Source organism: Gopherus evgoodei, chromosome 8 (assembly GCF_007399415.2).
Source record: "Gopherus evgoodei ecotype Sinaloan lineage chromosome 8, rGopEvg1_v1.p, whole genome shotgun sequence".
NCBI lineage: Eukaryota > Metazoa > Chordata > Testudines > Testudinidae > Gopherus > Gopherus evgoodei.
The window spans coordinates 95,448,211-95,463,041 of record NC_044329.1 but is presented as its reverse complement, the minus strand read 5'-3'; the positions used below and the strand labels follow the sequence as shown (position 1 = coordinate 95,463,041).

The 14,831-nt window shown below is 41.8% G+C and overlaps 1 protein-coding gene across 3 annotated transcripts in view; it reads right to left on the bottom strand.

Moving 5' to 3' along the window:
* Positions 1 to 14,831, bottom strand: part of ITGB3BP (integrin subunit beta 3 binding protein) — a 54,034-nt gene that overhangs the window by 20,822 nt on the left and 18,381 nt on the right. For 2 of the 3 annotated variants that reach the window (XM_030572293.1, XM_030572295.1), the window contains exon 4: positions 3,212 to 3,299. In XM_030572293.1, coding sequence (XP_030428153.1) covers positions 3,212 to 3,299 — 88 coding nt within the window. The remainder of the gene's footprint in view (positions 1 to 3,211; positions 3,300 to 14,831) is intronic. The other variant, XM_030572294.1, reaches the window with a different exon arrangement.

Genomic DNA, 14,831 nt, shown 5'->3' with positions numbered 1-14,831 from the left:
ACCTTTGGTTTCATTCCAGGCTCCTGAGAGGAGTGTACTCTAGAGGGCATAGACTCTTCTGCCCACTCCCACAAACCTGACCTCTTCTTTACCTTCCCGTCCCAACTGTCCCTGTCTCAGTCTCATTCTCCTAGTCAGTCCCAGTCTTCATTCCTCAGGCTTCTCATCTAGGCCCTATTCCCTTTGTCTAGCCAGTCCTAGTCTCCCCCATCCAGGCATGCTCTCTGAGTCTAATCCTCCTCCCTACACCTAATCTCTCCCTGTCCCCACATCCAATCGCAGTTCTCTCCTACCTATTTCCTTGCACAGTTCCCTCCTTCCAGCTCCTCAACTGATCTCTCTCCTTCCCCCCTGCCGACTCCTAGTCCTACTCTCCTCATTCAGTCTCCCCTCCCTCACCTCCTCATCCAGTCTCTCTGCTCACCCAGTTCCAGTTCTCCCTCTGCACCCCAACTCCCCATCCAATTTCAGTGTTCTCTGCCACTCCAGCCAACTGGTTCCCAGTCCTGTTTCTCTAACCAACTTCCAGTAACTTCTCTGTCCGCCCCCAATTCCTGTCCCAGTCTCACCAAACTCCTTGCTCCAATCTGTTAGTTTTCCTCCCCCTCTGCATTTCAGAGCTTTTGTCTCCTCTGCATTTCAGGTGGCTTCCTCCTCCATGCTGCCAGGGTAGTAGCAGGGGGGCACTTTGAGCACAGGAGAGACAGGATCCCTGCTTTCAGTGCCAATGCCCAGCCCCAAGCAGCTGGGGGCAGCAACAACGGGGAAAGTCCAGCTTGACCCCTGTAGCCCTAGTTCGAACATAGTTAGTTGCTCTGTGGGAATTGTACATTCACAGTCTGGTCACACACAGGAGCAAGGAGGGGACAGAGCATGCTCAGTGAGAATGGAATACACCAAGTCTATTCAAACTGCAATTTTTCAAAGGCTTATACCTTGGCAAAATCTGGATAGATTTTCAAAGGGACAGCAAAAGTCACATTGCTGACACAAAGGCCAAATTTCAAGGCCCTGCTCCAAAGCAAGGGGGCAATAGAGTTTTTCAACGAAAAGTTCACCCAGCATTTAACATAGGCACAACAGCATGTGTCTTCCCTAGCTTCATTCTTGGAAACAGTGGAACCATTTTGGATGAAATTTGCCCCCAAACTTCAACTCAGGCAGATACCTGGCATGGAAAATTTCAGCCAAACTGTTAAAGTTTGGTAAATTATAAGCAACAGAAAACAGAGTCTTATAATTAAGGCTAAGATTTTTGTCAAGGACATTTTTAGTAAAAGTCACAGACAGGTCATGGGCAAAAAAGAAAATTTCACGGAAGCTGTGACCTGTCCATGACTTTTACTAAAAATATACCTCAAAAAAATGGGGATCTGTGGGTCTCCACACTGCCTGAAGCAGGGCAGCTGTACAGGGGCTAGGAGCTTTCTGCAGCAGCTAGGGGCTGCAGGGTCACCCTGTCGCATGCAACTCCAGGGGTCCCCCGCTCAGGGCCGGCTTTAGGGCAATTCCACCAATTCCCCCGAATCAGGCCCTGCGCCTAAGAGGGCCCCGCACCCAGTGAGAATCCCTTCCCTGGCTAGAGGTGCCTTTTTAATTTTTACTCACCTGGCGGCACTCCGGGTCTTTGGCAGCACTTCGGCAGTGGGTCCTTTCACTCACCTGGCGGCGGTGGGTCCTTCGCTTGTTCTGGGTCTTCGGCGGCACTTCGATGGCAGGCCCTTCAGTGCCGCCAAAGATCTGGAGCAAGTGAAGGACCCACCGCCAAAGTGCCGCCGAAGACTCGAAGCACTGCCTGGTGAGTGCAAGCCCCACGTGTTTTTTTTACATGTTTTGTCTTCCCTGCCAGGGCCCCCTCGAAAGTATTAGAATTGGGCCTCGCACTTCCTAAAGCCAGCCCTGCCCCCACTGCCTATGGGGGCTGGGAGCTGTGGGGTGCCCTCACCCCCCATATCGTCTGGGCACTGCAGGGTAACCCCATTGGCAGCGGACCGGGAACTGCGGGGGTTTCCTCAGCACGGCCGGGAGCTGCGTGGTTCCCCGTCAGTGGTGGCGCCTGCAGGCTCAGAGATTTCTGCACCGCCCGTGGCAGCCGAGGGCTTGGAGGTCCTGTACCGGGGACTCTGGGATTCCCCAGTTGGCTTGGAGGTTCATCCTCCGCCACCAGTGGCTCAGGGATTCCACCGCTGCCTGCGGCAGCCGGGGGCTCCCCGCCACCCATGGCGGCTGAGAGCTGGGGGTTCCCCTGCGCCTATGGTGGCTTGGAGCTCCGGGAGCCGCCAGGAGCACCAGGCATACCTGGCAGTTCCCTGCCCTCACTGGAGGCAGGGGACCCTGCAGCTCCCGACCACCGGAGGCTGAAGTCATGGAGGTTGCTGGCAGTCACGGATTCCGTGACTTCCGCGACCTCTATGACTAAACCATAGCCTCAGTTATAATGGACAGTGCCAGACAACCTTAATATGTATCACGCTACCAGCCTCATCTATAATATATTTTACCAACTCTGACTCCTATTCAGTAAAACACTTAAGCATTCCTTCCTTATGCACACCTTATGTCCATCCCTGTTTAGCAAAGCACCTGAGAAGCCACTTAGCTTGATGTACCTGCATTAGTGCTTTTCTGAATTGATGTCTATAAACGTCCATCACTGTCAGAAGGCTTATGTACTAAAGTATGTCCATCACTGTCAGAAGGCTTATGTACTAAAGTATCTCCATCACTGTCAGAAGGCTTATGTACTAAAGACAGTTTGCAGCAAGAAAAACAAGATTCTTATGGGAACGTTTCAGCAAAACAAATATACATCTGAAGTTAGAATCATGACACATTGTGATGAGAGGTATCAAAATCAACCACTAGAATTTGGCAATGCATCTTTGCCACAAGCAATGCTTCCAGCAAAATCTATAGAGCTTGCACATGTGAAACAGTTTGGAAAAACAAAACACATTCCTTCGTGTACCTTAATTACAATAGTGCCATTATAGGTGGGATTTCTAATGATGAGTATGGAGTTAGGTTATCATATCCCATGGAAAAATCAGAGTTGGGTGTCCAACTCCCTTAGCTGCTTTGGAAAATCCCACCCTGTATAATCTCAAGTATAAAAGAACAATCATTCTAAATTTTATTTCTCTAAGGAAACAGTCACTTCTCTAATAACTGAAAATGATGACATTTTATCACCACAGACTGGTATACTTACTTATCATACTCTTCTGTTTGAGATTGCCCTCTTCTGGATAAACTGATTTCTGGGTCATTCAGCTCATCTCTGTCTCCTAAGTAGTCCACTTTAAAGAAAGAAACAAAAACACAGATAAAAATGAAACTGGTGTACTGTATATAGTTTGAAGCTGTAGGGAAAAAAAGAATTAGCATGCATCCTCACTACAGAGAAATCTCTTAAAAACAGCTTGCTTATGAAACAAGGACGACTGTCCATGAACAAACACACCAACTTTTTTTTTTTAATTTTTAATACAGAGGCTTCTGTAGCTTTTAGATGTAGACAATCTGGAACTACAGTATCAATGACTGGAATTTCGTATGATTCTGTCAGAAATTAAAAGATCAAAAACTGTTGAACACCTTGTTTAAGAATATTTTTCAAAATGCAGCATGTTGGAGAAAAATTGTTACCTACAAAGCACTGCTTTGACTGAGAAGTAAAACCTCCACCTTATTTATGCGACTAAAAGGAGACAGTGCAACTTCTTTCCAAATGCTCTCACATAGTACATTGATATTGCAGTATTCTAGCCAAGTGCCTGTCATATGACAGGGTGTGAACAAGTCATATTTCTGTATTTCCATGTACAGATTGTTAGAATATTTGCATCTTTCTGTCAGAAAATGGGATGAGAGAGGGAATCACCACAAAACTCCATTGCTATGGCTTTGTTAATTAAACGTGCAATATGGTGCAAAGAAAAGAAACTGCCTTTTGGATAAGAAATCTGTATGACCTACACAGTGATGCTAGCTGAGCAATTATAGATCACGAGCTTTAGACTGGTGTATATTCAGATCAATTTAACTTGAAAAAAGTTTTTCAACTGAACTATCAAACGAACAAGAAAGCTATTGTACTACTAACTAAATCTACTGCTTCTTGATTCGTATCTGCTGGAGCTATTCTGATAGCCATATATAAATGTCAAGAAACATACAGTATACTTATATTGAGGGACAAAAAGCCAACCTTAATCAAATATTATATGTAAAGCTCCTAGCCTGAGCCCCAGGAATCACTGTATGAAGATATTTCCCATGAGATTTTATTACAGGGATAGCAAAATATACAGTCCGTCTTTACTATGTTTAAATTTCACTTCCATGCACTTCAGGTGCACAGCAAGCAAGGAGCTGGATGATTATTCTCTCCCCCTCAACAATAATTTATTCTGAAGATTTTATAGAAACCTATCATTATGCTTTCATAACAAAGAAATAATTGGACGAGGATCAAAAGTTCTCAAAGCCAGAAAGCTCTCAAACAACCAGACCCAATACAGTGTTGTTTTTGAGTCAGAATCCCTACAACCATGAAATTCTATCCAGATAAAATAGTGTCTTCGCTTCTGATTGTCCTCTGACAGGTGACGGGGGGATGGTGCTCCAATAGAAAAATTGTACTAAATGGCAACAGAGATCTCTCTTCCCCGCCATTCACGTTGTTATGTCAGCTGACCTGACTGCTTGGACAGTGAATACATTATTTAAAATATAAATATGGCTTAAAGCACATTTACAAAAGGATAAAATGTGAGACCTAATTTTTTATCATATCTTCAACAATATTAGTGACTATCATCACTATGAACCACAACATTAACTTTTAGTTCAGAGATTTAGTTTTGTTATTTACATAGTGCCTTAGAAGTACATAGCATTTTACTTATGTGCAAGAAAAAAGGCCCTGCTCAAAGGATCTTATCATGTAAACCAGATTGATACAACACAGATTATAAAAGGATTAGTGTGAGAGTGGCAGCAGACAGCCCTGGAAAGGATACTAGTGACAGAAGAATAAGTGGAAGGATCAAGTTTTAAGGAAGGATCTGACAGAGAAGAAGAAAAAGCCATAAAAATTAGGGCTGTCAAGCAATTAAAAAAATTAATTGCGATTAATCGCACTGTAAAACAATAATATAATACAAGTGCTGTAGTGAAATCTCTTTATCATGAAAGTTGATCTTATAAATGTAGAATTATGCACACACACAAAAAACTGCATTCAAAAATACTTTTTGTTTGGCCAATCACTCAGGCAAAATTTTTTTTTACATTTGCAGGAGATAATGCTGCCATCTTCTTGTTTACAGTGTCACCTGAAAGTGAGAACAGGAGTTCTCATGGCACTGGTGTAGCCAGTTGTCATAAACAGATAAGAAAAGTTAATAGCACAGAAGTACTTTATATCTCTTTGACTGTAAAGGGTTAACAAGTTCAGTAAGCCTGGCTGTCACTTGACCAGAGGACCAATCAGAGGACAGGATACTTTCAAATCTTGAGGGAGGGAAGTTTTTGTGCTGTGCTGTTAGTTTTGGTGGTTGTTCACTCTGGGGGCTCAGAGGGATCAGATGTGCAACCAGGTTTCTCTCCAATCTTCCTGATACAGTTTCTTATAGATCCAAAATAGTGAGTACGAGGTAGATAAAGCGAGTTAGGCTTATGTTTGTTTTCTTTATTTGCAAATGTGCATTTGGTTGGAAGGAGTTCAAATGTGCATTTGGCTGAAAGGAGTTCAAATTTGTATTTTTGCTGAAAGGATTTTAATTTGTACTTGAATACTTAGGCTGGGAGAGTATTCCCAGAGTCTATAGCTGAAAGACCCTGTACTTATTCTATTTTAAATTTACAAAGATAATTTTTACTGTTTTTCTTTCTTTAATTAAAAGTTTTTTCTTGTTTAAGAACCTAATTGTTTTTTTTATTCTGGTGAGACCCGAGGGGACTGGGTCTGGATTCACCAGGGAATTGGTGGGGAGAAAGGAGGGAAAGAGGAGAGAGAGGCTAAATCCTCTCTATGTTAGGATTACTGTCTCTCTCAGGGAGAATCTGGGAGGGGAAGAGAGAAGGAGAGGGGAAGGTGCATTGTCCTCTCTGTTTTGTGATTCAAGGAGTTTGAATCACACAGTGATCTTCCAGGGTAACCCAGGGAGGGGAAGCTTGGGAGAGGCAACGGTGGGGGAAAGGGTTTACTTTCCTTGTGTTGAGATCAAGAGGGTCTGGGTCTTGGGGGTCCCTGGGCAAGGTTTTGGGGGGACCAGAGTGTACCAGGCACTGGAATTCCTGGTTGGTGGCAGCGCTACAGGTTCTAAGCTGGTAATTGAGCTTAGAGGAATTCATGCTGGTACCCCATCTTTTGGACGCTAAGGTTCAGAGTGGGGAATTGTACCATGACACCAGTGTCGCAAGATATTTATGTGCCAGATGCGCTAAAGATTCATATGTCCTTTCATGCTTCATCCACCATTCCAAGGGACATGCGTCCATGCTGATGACAGGTTCTGCTCGATAACAATCCAAAGCAGAGTGGACCGATGCATGCTCATTTTCATTATCTGAGTTAGATGCCACCAGCTCAAGGTTGATTTTCTTTTTTGGTGGTTCAGGTTCTGTAGTTTCCACATCGGAGTGTTGCTCTTTTAAGACTTCTGAAAGCATGCTCTATGCCTCGTCCCTCCAGATTTTGGAAAGCACTTCAGATTCTTAAACCTTAGGTCGAGTGCTGTAGCTCTCTTCAGAAATCTCACATCGTTACCTTCTCTGAATTTTGTCAAATCTGCAGTGAAAGTTTTCTCATAATGAGCAACATTTGCTGGATCATCATCTGAGACTGCTATAAGATAAAATACATAGCAGAATGTGGGAAAAAACAGAGCAGGGGACATACAATTCTCCCCCAGGGAGTTCAGTCACAAATTTAATTAACATATAATTTTGTTAATGAGCGTCATCGGCATGGAAGCATGTCCTCTGGAATGGTGACCGAAGCATGATGGGACATACGAATGTTTAGCATATCTGGCATGTAAATACCTTGCAAAGCCAGCTACAAAAGTGCCGTGCAAAATGCCTGTTCTAACTTTCTGGTGACATTGTAAATAAGATGAGGGCAGCATTATCACCTGTAAATGTAAGAAACTTGTTTATCTTAGCAATTGGCTGAACAAGAAGTAGGACTGAGTGGACTTGTAGGCTCTGAAGTTTTACATTGTTTTGTTTTTGAGAGCAGTTACATAACGAAAAAATCTGCATTTGTAAGTTGCACTTTCAAGACAAAGAGATTGCACTACAGTACTTGTATGAGCTGAATTGAAAAATACTATATTATTTACAGTTCAAAAACTTGTAATAAAAAATATACACTTTGATTTAAATTACCATACAGAATACAATAGATATGAAAATATATAAAAACATCCAAAACATTTAATACATTTCAAATGGTATTTTATTGTTTAACAATGCAATTAAAACTGCGATTAATCATGATTAATTTTTTTAATCATGTTTAATTTTTTTTGAGTTAATTGGGTGAGTTAACTGCAATTAGTCGACAGCCCTAATAAAAATATAAGAAAATTTAAGCTAGATTTAAGTTCAGGAAAAACAAGTTCAAATTCATATGACTTCAATAGGTTTTGCTTCATGTACAAATTCAGAGCTTCTATTTACAGACTCAAATCCTCTCTTCTCTTTTTCTATTTGACTGGGGGTTTTTTTTGTTTTTTTGGGGGTGGGGGAAGAGGGAGGATAATAAGTCTATAGTGACTTGTGGCCCAAGAGCAAAGAGTTTTTTCTTGTTGAATATAACAAGTCCATTCAAGGGACTACAGATTATACCAGAGATATTATAAATATATATATAAGACCGCACAGCATAAAAGCCTTCTGGCAGTGAGCCAACTATCATGAGTTGTAACTCATGATAGTGGTATTCTGCATCATACAGCCTACATAGGCAGCTTCTAAGTTACACATCACAATGGCTTAAATTTCAGCTACAATCAGAGACCAACTCTCCCTCTGTGTCCCATTTCTATACTTGCAGACTAGTGGAAGACTTCAGCTGTCTGTCCCAAAGGCTGAACTTGAAGGCATTGTACAGAGTAGTGCCTTCTCAACTGTGAACCCTTGGCTCTGGAATCTGCTCCCAACAAATATCCATCAAAGCCAATCCTTGTCACTTTTGCGTGCAATGTAAGATTTCTCCTTGTTTAGGCTCTCTCCTAATTATTGGACTTTCTTTTCCAAATCAGTTGGAATTGAGCAAAATAAGGAGTCATGATTAAATTATCCCTTGTATCTGCCATTAAGAACATAAGAACGGCCATACTGGGTCAGACCAAAGGTCCATCAAGCCCAGTATCCTGTTCTCTGACAGGGCAATGGCAGGTGCCCCAAAAGGAATGAACAGACAGGCTATCATCAAGTGATCCATGCCCTGTCACCCAATCCCAACTTCTGGCAAACAGAGGCTAGGGACACCATTCCTGCCCATCCTGGCTAATAGCCATTGATGGAACTATCTTCCATGAATCTATCTAGCTTCCTTTCGAACCTCACTATAGTACTGGGCTTCACAACACCCTCTGGCAAGGAGTTCCACAGGTTGACAGTGTGTTGCGTGAAAAAATACTCTCTTTTGTTTGTTTTAAATCTGCTACATATTAATTTCATTTGATGCCCCTTGTTTGTGTATTTTGAGTAGTAAATAACACTTCCTTATTTACTTGCTCTATATTACTCATGATTTTATAGACCTCTATCATACCCCCCCCTTAGCTGCCTGTTTTCCAAGCTTAAAAGTCCCCGTCTTATTAATCTCTCCTCATACGGAAGCTCTTCTATACGCCTAATCATTTTTGTTGCCCTTTTCTGAACCTTTTCCAATTCCAATATATCTTTTTGAGATGGGGCAATCACATCTGCATGCAGTATTCAAAGTATGGGCGTATCATGGATTTATATAGAGGCAATATGATATTTTCTGTCTTATTAGCTATCCCTTTCTTGATGATTCTCAACATTCTGTTCGCTTTTTTTGATTGCCGCTGCACACTGAGTGGATGATTTCAGAGAACTATCCACAGTGACTCCAAGATCTCTTTCTTGAGTGGTACCAGCTAATTTAGACCTATCACTGTATATGTATAGTTAGGATTATGTTTTCCAATGTGCATTACTTTGCGTTTATCAACATTAAATTTCATCTGCCATTTTGTTGCCCAGTCACCCAGTTTTGTGAGATCCTTTCGTAGCTCTTCGCAGTCTGCCTGGGACTTAACTATCTTGAGCAGTTTTGTATCATTTGTAAATTTTGCCACCTCACTGTTTACCCCTTTTTCCAGATCGTTTATAAATATGTTAAATAGGACTGGGCCCAGTACAGATCCCTGGGGAACACCACTATTTACCTCTCTCCATTCTGAAAACTGACCATTTATTCCTCCCCTTTGTTTCCTATCTTTTAACTAGTTACCAATCCATGAGAGAACCTTCCCTCTTATCCCATGACTGCTTATTTTGCTTAAGAGCCTTTTGTGAGGGACCTTGTCAAAGGCTTTCTGAAAATCTAAATACACTATATCCACTGGATCTCCTTTGTCCACATGCCTGTTGACCTCCTCAAAGAATTCTAGTAGATTGGTGACGCATGATTTCCCTTTTACAAAAACCATGTTGATTATTTCCCAACAAATTATGTTCATCTATGTCTCTGACAAATTTTGTTCTTTATGATAGTTTCAACCAATTTGCCTGATACTAAAGTGAGGCTTACTGGCCCGTAGTTGGCAGGGTCACCTCTGGAGCCCTTTTTAAAAATTGGCATCACATTAGCTATCCCCTAGTCATTTGGTACAGAAGCTGATGACAGTTAGTAGTCCTGCAATTTCACATTTGAGTTCCTTCAGAACTCTTGGGTGAATACCATCAGGTCCTGGAGACTTATTACTGTTTAGTTTATCAATTTGTTCCAAAACTTCCTCTAATGATACCTCAATTTGGGACAGTTCCTCAGATCTGTCACCCAAACAGAATAGCTCAGGTTTGGGAATCTCTCTCACATCCTCAACAGTGAAGACCGATGCAAAGAATTAATTTAGTTTCTCTGCAATGGCCATTCGTTAAGAGGAGATGATGCAAGTGTGATGCATGCTATTGTTCTCCGATATAGGATAGCGGGTTTTTTAAACTTGGTTATGTCAATGGATGCCTTGGGCCTGGTCTACTTTGGGGGGGTGGGTGATCGATCTAAGATACGCAACTTCAGCTATGAGAATAGCGTAGCTGAAGTTGACGTATCTTAGATCGAATTAAAATTACTTACTTCGCGTCCTCGCGGGGCGGGATCAACGGCCATGGCTTCTTCGTCGACTTTGCTTCTGCCTCTCGCACTGCTGGAGTTCAGCAGCTGACGGGAGAGCGATCGGAGATTGATTTATCGTGTCTACACTACACACGATAAATTGATCCACGATCCGGCGGGTAGTGTAGATGTACCCTTAGAAGCGCTTGTAATGTGTCAGTCAATTTTAGTGTCCACAGCACTTACAGGTCAGAAGACCCGATCAAATACAATGCCCAGTTCTTCTATTTCCAAAAATAATAAAAATCAGTATTATTTTTACCAAAATAATTTAATAAAGAAGCATTTTCACTTAGTTTTTAAAATACCTACCCCTACCTCAATACACACAGCTTCATTCCCAAAGTATACTACAGTGTCTCATTGCCTCTGTAAGGTGGAATACATTCAAGGGCAGAGGAGTTACAGCAAGCTGTGGGCTCTTAATGTGGGGTTTAAGAGGTGCATAGGTACCAGTGCAGGCCCACTGCACTGGGGTGGATTTCACCCTTAGCTATTATATATCACCTTTTTTACATTAGAAATAGCCCCATCTTCCCCTTGATTCAGTCTAAATGTTAAGTACTTTCACTTCTTTTTACTGGCTTTTAAATTATTTCATGTAAGTATTAGCGCTGTAGGATGGATTAAGTTTTAATTTTAATATTTTGTAAAGGGTTTTGAGATTCCTCAGCATGACAAAGTGTTATAAAAGTTTAAGTTGTTCCACTACAATAGCTGAGGGCCCTATCCCCAAGTTATTTAAAATTTAAATTTAAGTACTTGTAGCAAATTAACCATCAGTTATGAGACAGAAATTACCACTGGACCAGTGACGTAGAAGAGCTGAACCCTAAGTACATTTGAAAATTAGTAAATTAATTTAAAAATGAATCTTAAAAAATATACTAGCTATTAAGGAAGAGGAACTGAAGAAGGGATCATATCATTTATTCAGAAGGTAATAAATGGGCCATGTACATCAAGGTAGTCTGCCAATGCACACGTAAGTTCTCAGGCAGCCCACCAGAGCACTGCAACAACAAGTTCTTGATATCATGCATGTGTACTTACATCAGGGTGATTAGATTCTGAAAAATACAGTATACTTTTAACCAACTGTACCATGCTATAGGCATTTAGACTTCTTAAGGGCTTTACTTAGTCACTCTTATTCAAAGGAAAAACAATATTTACTGTGTTCTCAAATAGACAGCATTTATATATGGAACTTCTTGTACTTTGCATGGTGTAAATAGGAAAGTCTTTATAGCTAATAAAATACATTTTGTAATACAATTCTCTATTGTTGTATTCTTACATTACTTAGTAAAATCCTAAAACATTTAAAATAAAATTTGAAATGTCTTTAGGGAGAGAGAAGCAGTCTGCTGAAAGGATGTGATGCAGCAGTCAGTCTTTGCCCCCATTTTGTAGCTATATGAATGTAGAAAAAGGTAGTTAGTACTCCATTACTGAATAATTATCCATCTAAATGTCAGCTGTGAACATGTGATCAGTCTTTTTATGACCCAAAAGAATGTTCCCTTATGTCCATATTTAATTTCAGTATGGAAATACAGTACAGGCTCACCTTTCCCATTGACATCTCAATACACAAGCATTTTAGTCCTCAAGGCATTTTTTCCTTTTTATAAAAAAAGATGTATAATGCACACCTAGAGTTGTGCAGCTCTGCAGAAAATTAACACCTGCTGTACAGACAGACACATTTATGTATGACTTGATGAAGGTATTTATCAACATCCAAATGAAAGAGCTGTTCAAAAACGTAAATGCATACACAATGGGCTAGTGAATAATATTGCATATTTTAAAAGCCCCAGCCTGTTGAATTTTTGAAAGATTCTAAAGCTGCATATAATGCTAACATCAGGTATAAAATTAATGTATTAACCTTCTGGGGTATATATTCAACAAGGCTGAGGCACAGTTTCATTATCTGCAGGCACCCACAAAATCTGCAACTGCATTTCTGTGCTTACAAGAACAGATTCCTCTTTGTTCGTTGCTTTCTAAGACATGGCAACACTGGAAACAGATGAGGCCTCCTCATCTATCAGTCTATCAAGATGTAACCATTAGGACACAGGATTTCTATCCCACTTCCCTTTCCTCCCAGGGTGCAGGTAAGTTTCCCATGTTAAGAACACCAAAGCTGGAGCACAATTATGGTTAGTATACACTACCCTGATTATCTAGTCATTTTGCCCGAGCATGATTCCCGACTAGGTTGGTGTACATACCAGTGCTGCCACATCATGGAAAACAATGACCAAGGTATGAGAAATCTGCTTTTCCATGAAATGACTACTGCCATTATGGACAAATGAATCTGACTAGCAATGATCACATTCAAGGAGAGAAGGAGTAACTAGCCAAACTCAATCTAGTTTCGCCATAAAGTGGCAAGAAGGAAGAAACTGACAGAAGGAAATGGGTAAAGAACACCAGACAGAGCCAGTTGGGGCAAGTAGACCTCCCAAGAGCTGCTTTGGAAGGACCCCTCTGAAAACTTGCCAAAGGCCTAGTAAAATCCTAAAACATTTAAAATAAATATAAAATGTCTAGGGAGAAAGAGAAGCAATCGGCTGAAAGGATGGGATGCAGCAGTCAGTATCTGACACCAATTTGTAGCTATATGAACACAGAAAAACGTAGTTACCTCTCCTTTTACACAAAACTTTTCACAGAACTATGTCAGTTTGGGAGAAACTTCATCGGGAAAGTTTCCCAGGTCCAGGATGGGATTTCTGGTCTCAAAGAAGAGAGAAAGACCTACCCACACTAGAATTGCCAATAGCCCAGTGGTTAGGGTACTCATCTGGGCTGTGGACATCCTTTGCTTGATTTGAAGCAGTAGCTTGAACCTGGGTCTACCATCTGGGCTACTGGCGATTCAGCGGGGGTGTCTGTGCTTCATTTTTTCTGTGAAATTTCAAAAGGTCTCAGTTTTATCCTGATGAATGGGAATGAGAAACATTTTTGAAATCTCAAAAACTTTCACAGGATGGGAAAAGATTTCCACTTAGCTCTAACATGCAGATTACAAACCAAGGCTGGGAGCTCCCCAACTCTCTGGGCCAAGTGCTGGCCACTAAAAAGGTTACTTTCCACCATAGGGAAGAGAAAGAGAAGAATAGTGAGGGTGGATTCAAAAGGGTCCAAGCAGAGAGCATTTGGCACTAGTTTTAGGCTTCAAGGAGAATCAAGTAGTTAACAAAGGGACAAGGTAACTGCCTTGAGGAACCAACTGGGTTACAATGGAGTAGAACTTGACAGGGAAACCTCCTATAGACCCCCGCGAGAGTGACCTGTATTTTAAGGGCTAGCAGATATTTTTCAAAGGAATTCTGGAAGAACTGCAGAATGGAAGGGATAGTGGAGATTTTCTGAGACCTATACCAAGAAGACAGGCTACACCTCATAATAAGCAGAGAAGTATCTTTTCAGGAATTGAGATGATGAGGTCCCTGACTTAGTTTTGACAGGAGGGAATGTTCATGAAGTTAAGGAGGATAAAGGTCAAGATGAAAAGCAGGGCTCCTGATGTCAGCTGCTTTTGATTCTAGTAAGTGGAGGCCTAGACCTCAGGACAGCTAGAGGTCTGTGAAATAGGCCCACCTTGGCCACTCAAGCTATGAGAGGTACTGATGCCTGTTTTCTTCAAAACCCACCATGTCAAGAGTGGGGAAAGAAGGAATAAGCTACATCCCTTTCCTAGGACATGGAGAAGTTACCCTGTGGCCTGGGGGTCTAGGTATTGGCTCTCTGTATCTGAAAACTGAGGAGCTGCATCTCCACATGAAGTAGTCAGCCAAGAGGCCAACTGCTTTGTTGAAGACCTCCCAGTAATGAGATCATTCTCCCACAAAGAGAGGGCTCTGGCACAGACACTTTGCTTCAAGCATGACAACTCAGTACATGTGGATGTGGAGCTTTTATTCCCAAGAGGACAGTGTTCCTTGAACAGACTGATGAATACTGGGCTCCACACCCCCAATCTGCAGATGGCATTTGTAGTTTTGTAGAGGTAGAGGGGTACTGAAGTAGACCCTCATATTGTAAGACCTGCACAGCCAATTGAGAGATGAATTCACTCATTGAGGGGAAGGAACTGAGCAATCCACCTGCTCCTCTGTTGAATATAGGGAGCATAATAAAGGGATCCTGACTCACACTGCTCACAGTTATTTTGAGGAAAGTCTTTGGACCAATGCCAGACTGACGGGTAGAGTGTGGAGAACCTGTGGGTATGAAAATAGGGATGGGAGGGTTATCACCCTTCCAGTTCTCGAGCTACTACCATTGAGTGGAGAAAACCAGAGCATGGTCACCCAGTTAGGAGCTGCTCCTGCCATTGCTTAGACCTGAATTCGGCACAAGCTTGTGGGGAGTGGGAGAGCAAGATGGGTAGGAGGGATTCAGCTGATGAAGGCTGCAA